At 45.1% G+C, this 8,665-nt stretch overlaps 1 protein-coding gene across 1 annotated transcript in view; it reads left to right on the forward strand.

Annotated features, from left to right (window-relative positions):
• The window catches only part of PTPN21 (protein tyrosine phosphatase non-receptor type 21), a 74,019-nt gene that overhangs the window by 49,435 nt on the left and 15,919 nt on the right, over nucleotides 1-8,665 (forward strand). Inside the window, exons 11-12 of the mRNA XM_081829741.1 lie at nucleotides 5,491-5,551; nucleotides 6,198-6,282. Of these exons, the coding sequence (XP_081685867.1) occupies nucleotides 5,491-5,551; nucleotides 6,198-6,282 (146 nt within the window). The remainder of the gene's footprint in view (nucleotides 1-5,490; nucleotides 5,552-6,197; nucleotides 6,283-8,665) is intronic.

An 8,665-nucleotide genomic window follows, 5' to 3' on the forward strand; every position in this document is an offset into this window, starting at 1 on the left:
AAAATAGCTTTAAATTTTATGGTCATTTTTTTTTTTAAAGCTCTCAACCTAGACTGTTCAGTCATATTTAATACAACGATCCTAGAGTATTGGTAGATTTGTTCTCACTGTCCAGATGGGTCATTTTACAGTGTGATGGGCATTTAATGGAACTGTAGCAGGCCTGAAATTGGACAGTGGATTCTGGACGACTGGGTCAGCCTGGGGCGCCTGGTGGCTCAGGGAGATGTTCTACTTGTATAGAGGGAGGACTTTGCTCTTAAAGTGTCCCCTCCCCCACCCCTCAGTCCTGTTACGTAATTCAGTGGTGTTTGGGATGGCCTTGTGCGACTTACCCAAACTTGACCCAGATGACTATATTTTAGATTTTATAAAATGACACGACCCATCATAAATCTTGCCACCTCCCTCCACTTTTAAACAAGGTACTCTAGTATATGTGCTGCCAAAGTGAGCACTAAACAAGGTACTCCAAGTAACAAGTCATCTTTTTATGTCACCCAAGCCTTAAAAATGTGAGAAGAAGAATGTTAATATTCCTTTAGGGTTAGCTTAGGAATTACAGGAGATAAGGTCAGTCTGTTTCGTCAGATAACTTCTTCCAAACCCCAGAATTGGTCCTGCTGTAATCAGCCTCTCTAATTTACATAAGAAAAAGACTGGGAGAGAAACAGAATCTTGGTGAGGACGGTATGGTATTCGGTATTCCCCGAATCTGCAGAGCCATGTGATCAAGGTTTCAAGGGACTTTATCTAGAGGGAGAACTGAATTTCAGTCACCAGCAGGTGAGAGGGCTGGTGTGTGCCCACTTGTGTTGTGGAGACTCTGACCAGAACACTGACTGGAGAAGGCCCTTCCTGGAAGGGGATGGGGCTGCCCCTTCTTCTAGGCCCACTGCAGAGTTTAAAGAGACCAAAGGAGGGGTGCCTGAGTGGCTCAATCAGTTGAGCATCTGGCTCGCAATTTCGGCTCAGGTCATGATCTCAGAGTGCTGGGATGGAGCCCCGTGTTGGGGGTGGGGGGGGTCCCCGCTCAGTGGGGAGTCTGCTTGTCTCCCTCTGCCCCTCCCCCAACCACTCTCTCACTCATACTCTCTCTAAAATAAATAAATAAATCTTTAAAAAAAAAAATACAGGGACTGGAGGAGGCCTGGAAGGAGATAGAATAGCCCTGTCCCATCAGAGAAGGTCATTGAGACCAGCGTTTTCTAGGTATTTCCACCATCCAACACATTTTTTGTTCATCAAAATCTCCTCTTCACTAGCTATAAATCTATGAGAAAAGAAGCCCACAAAGCAAAATTGAAACAGCTCTTAGAAATAGCTTCACTGTAAATGCTCAGTAATTAGCATCTGCTTCCGTCCTCACTCACTGTGTCACTTGTTTGCTCAACAAACATTTGAGGCTTCTTTGTGTGCCGGGCACCAGTGATACCATTATGTCCTTTTGTCCCCATGGAGCTTACAGATCATCCGGGGCCAGGGAAGGGTCAGCAAATAATGGACTGTTAGGAGCATGTGCTCGGTAATCCGACGGACAGGCCTGATTCCAGTGCCGGTTCTGCTACTTCCTGGTCATGTGACCAAGAGCAGTTTCCTTAACCTACCTATCAGTTTCCTCCTCTGTAAAATCAGGAGAGTAGCTGGCATCCCTTCTGGTGTTGGGGTTCAGATTCCGTGAGATAATCATGTTCTGTCCTTAGCACTGTTTCAGTAGAAGTCATACTTATTTTACTGGGGCTAGCAGCCTTTACTCCTTTTGTCTTCTCCAAGGCACACATTCCAGTGATTTTATTCCTAAGAGTTCTTCAGCTGTCTCGTTTTTAGCAGCACCCATCAACATAGTAACTGCCCAGAAAGTCTGGAAAACACCCACCAGCAGTTAGACCATTTGGTCTTGTCTGCTAGGATTAGACTAGCTGGTCTCCCCGTAAGCTGCAGTTACAAGAACAGCGGCAGGAAGAAGGAGGAGGTGGGTATTAGAACCGATGGCGAGGCTGCCTAGTGGAGCCGTCTGGCAGGAGAAAGACGTGTTAGTTTGTGTTTAGTAAGAAGTCGCCTCTGCAGTGGACAGTGTCGCCCCCGCACTGGGTGCTGCCGAAATAGATAGTGCATATGGGAGTTACTGCCTCTGCTTCTAAGCTCTGCATCTTTGGATTCTGTGTTTGACACATTTAAGTTTATTTTTGCCCCAGGCTGGGCAAGTCTGGACATGTTGGAGTATTACTCTGTGGCAGCCCCTCCTTCTCATTTCTGAATTTTGAATATATAGTATCTTATTTTTTATTTTTAGAGAGAGAGAGCACACATGCGAGCACAAGGCAGGGAAGCTTAGAGGGTGGAAGAGAGACTCTTAAGCAGGCTCCCCGCCCAGTGCAGAGCCCAATGCGGGGCTCGATCTCACAATCCTGATATCATGACCTGAGCTGAAATCATTAGTTGGCTGCCCAACCGAATGAGCCACCCAGGCGCCAGTTGAATTTTAGTAATTTAAAAGTTCAGTCCTTTTGGACTAAATGTAAATTTCAAAGGTCCCAGTTTTGCTTCAGCCTAGCTCTGACGATGGAGAATAAGCAGCAGCAAAGTAAACCTCAAGGCTACAAAATGATGCCTTCAAATTCCGGACACAGATTTTAATGACTATTTTATTTTTTATTTTTTTTTTTAAAGATTATTTATTTATTTATTTGACAGAGAGAGACAGCGAGAGAAGGAACACAAGCAGGGGGAGTGGGAGAGGGAGAAGCAGACTTCCGGCTGAGCAGGGAGCCCGATGCGGGGCTCGATCCCAGGACACTGGGATCATGACCTGAGCCGAGGCAGACGCTTAATGACTGAGCCACCCAGGCGCCCCATGACTATTTTAATGTACAGTTAAGGAGCAGTTAACAAAACCAGAGTACCCGGGTGCACCATCCCACCTCCCACCACCAAGGAGGCCTCAGTTAGGACCCATAGAGCTTTACTGATCGATACAGGCTTAATAGAACTATCATCCATTTTGTTATTGTTGAGTAACGTAAGTTCTGGGAGAGGGAATGTTCTTTGGAATAGAGACACTTATTCTTTAGCAACAACCTCAACACATTTTGATGATGAAAGGAAATTGTTTCAAAAAGCGTTTAATTAAAAAAAGTCACCTAGGAAAACAAATTGTAGTCACCTGATGTTAAGTTCCTGATACGCACTCAGTTTTTTTTTTCTTTGTAATTTCTATTATTACTTTTGGGTTTAGCTGTGTCTTCAGCCTATGATATATAATAGAAGTATTCACTTGTATTTTCTGTAAGTTCACTTATAACTTCATATTTAAATTTTTAATTTTTAAATCCATCTGCTATGCACTTTCTTATGTGGCATTATATGAGGCTATGAGACTTGAACTTCTTATAAATGGTCCATTGTACCAATAACCTAGCTTCTCTCTGCTGAGCTGGAATATCACCTTTATCACATAATCAATTTTTATTCTGGGGTAGACCATTTTTCAGATTGCTCTTATGTTCCCTTATTCTAACACTCTGTTACTGAGGCAATACCAACCTAGTTTCATTCAAGCCCAGTATTTGGTGATCATTTTTAATCAGAAATGATAAGCACTAGTTTTATTTTATCTCAGGTCTTCTCAAAATAAGCTAATTTTTAGATTTTGAATATAAGGTACTAGTGGGGGACGCCTGGGTGGCTCAGTTGGTTAAGCGTCTGCCTTGAGCTCAGGTCATGATCCTGGAGTCCCAGGATCGAGTCCCACATTGGGCTCCTTGCTCAGCGGGGAGCCTGATTCTCCCTCTGCCCCTCCCCCTGCTCTGCACCATCTCTCTCTCTGACAAATAAATAAATAAAATCTTTAAAAAAAAATAAGGTACTAGTGTTTAGAATGCTAAGAATCATGTTAATTTAGGAGATGTGAGGATTGATACTATGGTACATTTGCTGATTAAACAGGTTGAGTGTTTACTTTGTGCTTCTGGATTTTCTAGTAATTAGTCCTTAGAATACTATAACCAAAAGTCACAAAATATTTTTGTAATTAGTATTTATGTGTCACATAAGCTCATGAGCCAGGAAGAGATAGTAAAAGATTTTTTTTTAAGAAGTGCTTTGACGGGTGCCTGGCTGGCTCAGTCGGTAGAGCATGCGACTCACGAGTTCACGCCCCCTGTTGGGTATAGAGCTTACTTTAAAAAAAATTTGGGGGGGGTGCCTGGGTGGCTCAGTCAGTTGAGCACCTAATTGATTTTGGTTGAGCACTCTTGATTTTGGCTCAGGTCATGATCTCAGGGTGGTGAGATTGAGCTCTGCATTGGGTTCCCCGCTGGGCTTGGAGCCTGCTTGCGATTCTCTCTTTCCTTCTCCCTCTGCCCCGCCCCCCAACCCCATGCACATGCGTGCACATGCTCTCTCTGTCGCTCTCTTAAAAAGAAAAGGGGAGAAAAAGCACTTGGGGAAAATTACCTAAGTCATCAACAAAGCCAAGAATCCTATGTGTTTAGGTTCCTAGATTTTATCTGCAATAAACTGCACACAAGAACAAAAAAATCCTGCCTCTGTTTAAAAGTGGTAAAATTACACGAGTTGTTTTTTCTCTTGTTCCTTTTTGATGTAATTATTTATTCAAAGATGGAACTTGATGGGAATAGTTTAAAATCTCAATTTCTCTGAAAAATGTTAGTCCACACTTCTTAATATTCTCACTGCTTTCTTTGTTGTTGTTGTTGTTGTTTAAGTCACCTCCACACCCAGCATGGAGCCCAGTGTAGGACCTGAACTCACGACCAACTAAGCCACCCACGCACCCCTCGTTGCTTTCTAAAAAATACATTTAAAACCAATCTGAGAGAAGTTTCTTGCAAAGAAAAGTAAATAGGTTTACCATTGGCCCATTGAACCAAATCTACTTTTTTGCTTTCTCTAACTTAGTTCCTTACGGGAAATCCAGATTCTTAAGTTACCAAAGTTATAAACTTATTTCTTGATTATGTTTGTAATGTGTGGTTAAGAGGCATCTCCCATTGCTTCAGGCTTCTGGGCTGGCAGTTGATGGTCACCCCTCAGGACTGTTAATGGAGGTGGTCAGTGCTGACCCAGGCCCACAGGAGAGATGCATTTGCACTGAGTCTTGCTTCCCTGGGATGTTTGTGGGTGATCCAGCCTTGCTGCTTTTCCTCTCTGCATATGCTCATTCCAGAGGTTTTACCTGGATAGCCCAGGAAAAGATAGACCTGCCCATCCTCCGACAGTCAAGGCAGATGTTGCTGCATGAAGAGGCTTCTCAAACCCTGGAGTGTGGGCGGAGGGGTCTGGGCAGCCACAGAGGGTGGAGGCCCCAAGTGAGGACAGAGAGTCTCCTTTTTTCTGATATATGGCTGGATTAGTTTGTCTTCTTTTTGCTTTAGTAGATTTATTATTTTACCTTCTTATTAATTTATTTTGGCAGAATTAGGAAAACTATGTGTATGTATGTCTCAATGACATGTCTTATTTTTATAGGCAAACTCAGACTGTCACAGTGAACCCAATTAGGAGGAGGTCGTCTTCAAGGGTATCCCTGGTAAGAAAGAAGGAAAAATATAATTGCCTTTTTTCTTTTAGTGATATCATCTTCCTTAATAAAAGATGCTTTTGATAGTATTAATTTTTTATTTGGACCACAAAAGTGTGCTGGTATTCCATTGTTTTTAACCAAAGAAATGGCAATTTTCCATAGGCTGACCCTAATATTTATGTAATATTTATTTTATTATACATATTTAAATATTAGGTCCAACCTAGTATTAAAATTTTTGACTATTAGTGAAGAGCAATCAGAAGTTAGATATTTAAAATGCTAGCTAATTTTGCCTGATAAGATTAAATACACTACAGAAAAACTTTTTATATTCATATGTTTACATAAGAATTCAGGGAACTTTGTCTATTCCTTCTTGCTCTTAAAGACTTTTTGGATACAGCTTGTTTTCTTGTGATCTCTGATGTCTGGTATCAGTGTGTAGGCCTTGGCATTGTCATTCTGGGAGACACTGAAAGTGACAGATATGGTAAGAGCTGTAGGGTCTTCATGTTTATTTTCTATATATTATATTTAACTTCCTTAGAAGTTTTTTAATGGACAGAAAGAAACCAGCAGAGACTTACTTTACATATATTACATAGGCAGCAATGTGTTTTAACCCTGTTTCCAACTTTCCATTCCTTAGCCTAAGCCCCAGCCCTATGTGATGCCTCCCCCACCCCAGCTGCATTATAATGGACATTATACAGAACCATACACTTCCTCCCAAGGTAAAGTACGCTATATCTGAAATGCCATACAAAATTATTACAATTTGAATATATCTATGAAGACTTGGAGATCTTGGAGCCAGGATAGTTTTGGCTGATGTTACAACCAAATCGTTTTCATGATTATAGCCATCCTGGATTCATAGAAGCAGCAGTCATTAGATTCAGTTTCTCGAAAATGTGTAGCAATATTCAGTATCAAATTCTGATGCTCAAATGATCCCAAGTTTGGCCTTTGGGAGCCCCTTTCAGCCAACTCCTTTGTCCTGCTGACACTCTCCCATTAGCCTTTGAGTGTTTCCTTGCTTTCCAGCATAAGATATCCCAGGCTCGTTTTGGTTTTTTTCCTGCCCGAGAGCTGCCCATTATAAGGGTTTAAGCATTTCATTTTTATTTATTTTTATTTTTCACTCGGTTAGTGTAGGGAGCTGTATTTAAGACAGTGCCTCCCAAGCTGAACCTCAGGCATTCATTCAGGAGACATTTACTCTCTCCTCTGTGTACGAGGCTCTCCTACAGAGGCCACGGAGATTTAATGCAGAGAAGTAGTTCCACATCCTAGGAAGCTTAGGATCTAATTGGTGGGGGATAAGACTAGCACACAAATAGCTTAAACACAAAGAGAACATGATCGTTTTGAGGAGAGCAAGCGATTATGTGACGAAAGACTCTCATTCTGTTGGGGAGACTGAGAAGGGCTTTCTGGAAAGATGGCAGCTAGAGAGAGGGAGGCGGGCAGTTGATGGGGTTTTGGGGGACAGTGCACACCACGGCACAGACTGAGGAAGGGGCATTGGGGAGGTGAGGGGTATGGCCGGACTTGGAACTGGGAGAAGCCACGTGTGAAGGGACCAGAGGTGGTTTGTGACTATGTTGTGTGTGCCGGGCCTTCCATGCACAGAGGAGAATTTCCACACAGTGAGGTAGGCAGGTGGGCAGCAGGGAAGCCTTGCTTTAGGGTATGGATTCCCAGAGGGTGCACCTCGGTGGGGGCTGTTTTCTCCCTCACTGTGGGCTCCTTGTGCCCCCCCCTTGTGTGCTTCTGTGCCCCCAGCCCCACCCGCCGCTGGGTAAAGGCTCTTCTGTCTGCATTGCTAGTCTGCAGATACCCTAATACTTTTTCCTCGCCTCTCTCTTCCAACTATGGTTTGAGTTCATTTTCCCTTCCCTTTTCCACCTGCTGCTTCTGAGAGCAGTGCCCGTGTGGGTGGGTACCTGTTTACTCCTTCCGACTTTGCTTTGCTGCCCCAGCTGCCCTCTCAGTCCCTGGAGCCCCCCACCTCCTCACTGGCAAATTGAGCTTTTTCTCCTCTCGAAAAACCTCTTGTCGGGGCGCTGGTTCTCTCTCCTCCTCCTGCGCCGTCAGTGGTGTTCGCTGTCTGGGAAGGTCTCTGGGGGTGGCCTTCTTCCCTCCCTTTGCAGGCTCCCACGGCAGCCCCGTCCACAGTTCAGATTTCGGCAGGGGTGACTGTCACATCTGTATTTCCCATCTGCAGCCCTGCATCTCCATCTGCCCCACAGGTGACAGGGTAGGGAACCACTGCACCAAAAGCCCTCGGCGGGGGACTTGGCTTATAATATCAGCTATTACAGCTTGCTGAGAATGAGAATGTCACATTTGAGCTCATTGCTCTGCTCCACAAGCCCATCCCTTTCCCCCTCGTCCTTATTTCCTCTTTGCGATGACGTCACTCTCCTGGTTACCTGGATTCCAAACTGCATGCAATTTTGCTTTTCTTTTTTTCCCCTCAGCACCCAGTCCATCACACACGTTCTGGCCTCTAACTCCCTACGATATCCCTTCCGTCTCCCTGTTCCTCTGCCCCTGGTTCAGTCCAGCCTCACCCGACTAGCTGGTGGCTCCACACGAGAGGCCAGCTTCCACCTCTCCCCTCCCCAGCTCACCGGATACATGGGTGCCCAGCTCTCAGCTCCCCCATGACCATTCTTTTGCCTGGTGTTGCACACTCTCCGCAGTGTTTCCCGACGCTCCTTTCCCAGTCTTATTTCCCACTGTTCTCTTACTCGTCTCCAGCTACCTGACACTCCAGCCAAACTGAGGATGCCCCCCCAGAAGTGGTCTCCCGGCCTGGCCCGTGCTGCCCTGTCACCCAGAATGCCCTTAGTCCTTACATGACACCACTGTGTGCTCTCCTGCCCGCCTGCTCCCGTCCCATGGCCGGGAGGGGGGGGGGGGGGGGGCTAGATTGTGCTGTGGGAAACCCCAGCGGCTTATGCAGTAGAAGTGACTTCTGCTCAGGTTACCGGCGGCGGGAGGGCTCTGCTCCATGTCTGCCTGCCTCAGGCGTTCTGGCTAGAGGAGCCTCTTCCATCTGGAATGTTGGTCTGGGGGGTGGTGGGGAGGGAGCATGGAAACTGGCTC

This window comes from Leptonychotes weddellii, chromosome 9, assembly GCF_054177405.1.
Source record: "Leptonychotes weddellii isolate Sample4059 chromosome 9, ASM5417740v2, whole genome shotgun sequence".
Classification (NCBI taxonomy): Eukaryota; Metazoa; Chordata; class Mammalia; order Carnivora; family Phocidae; genus Leptonychotes; species Leptonychotes weddellii.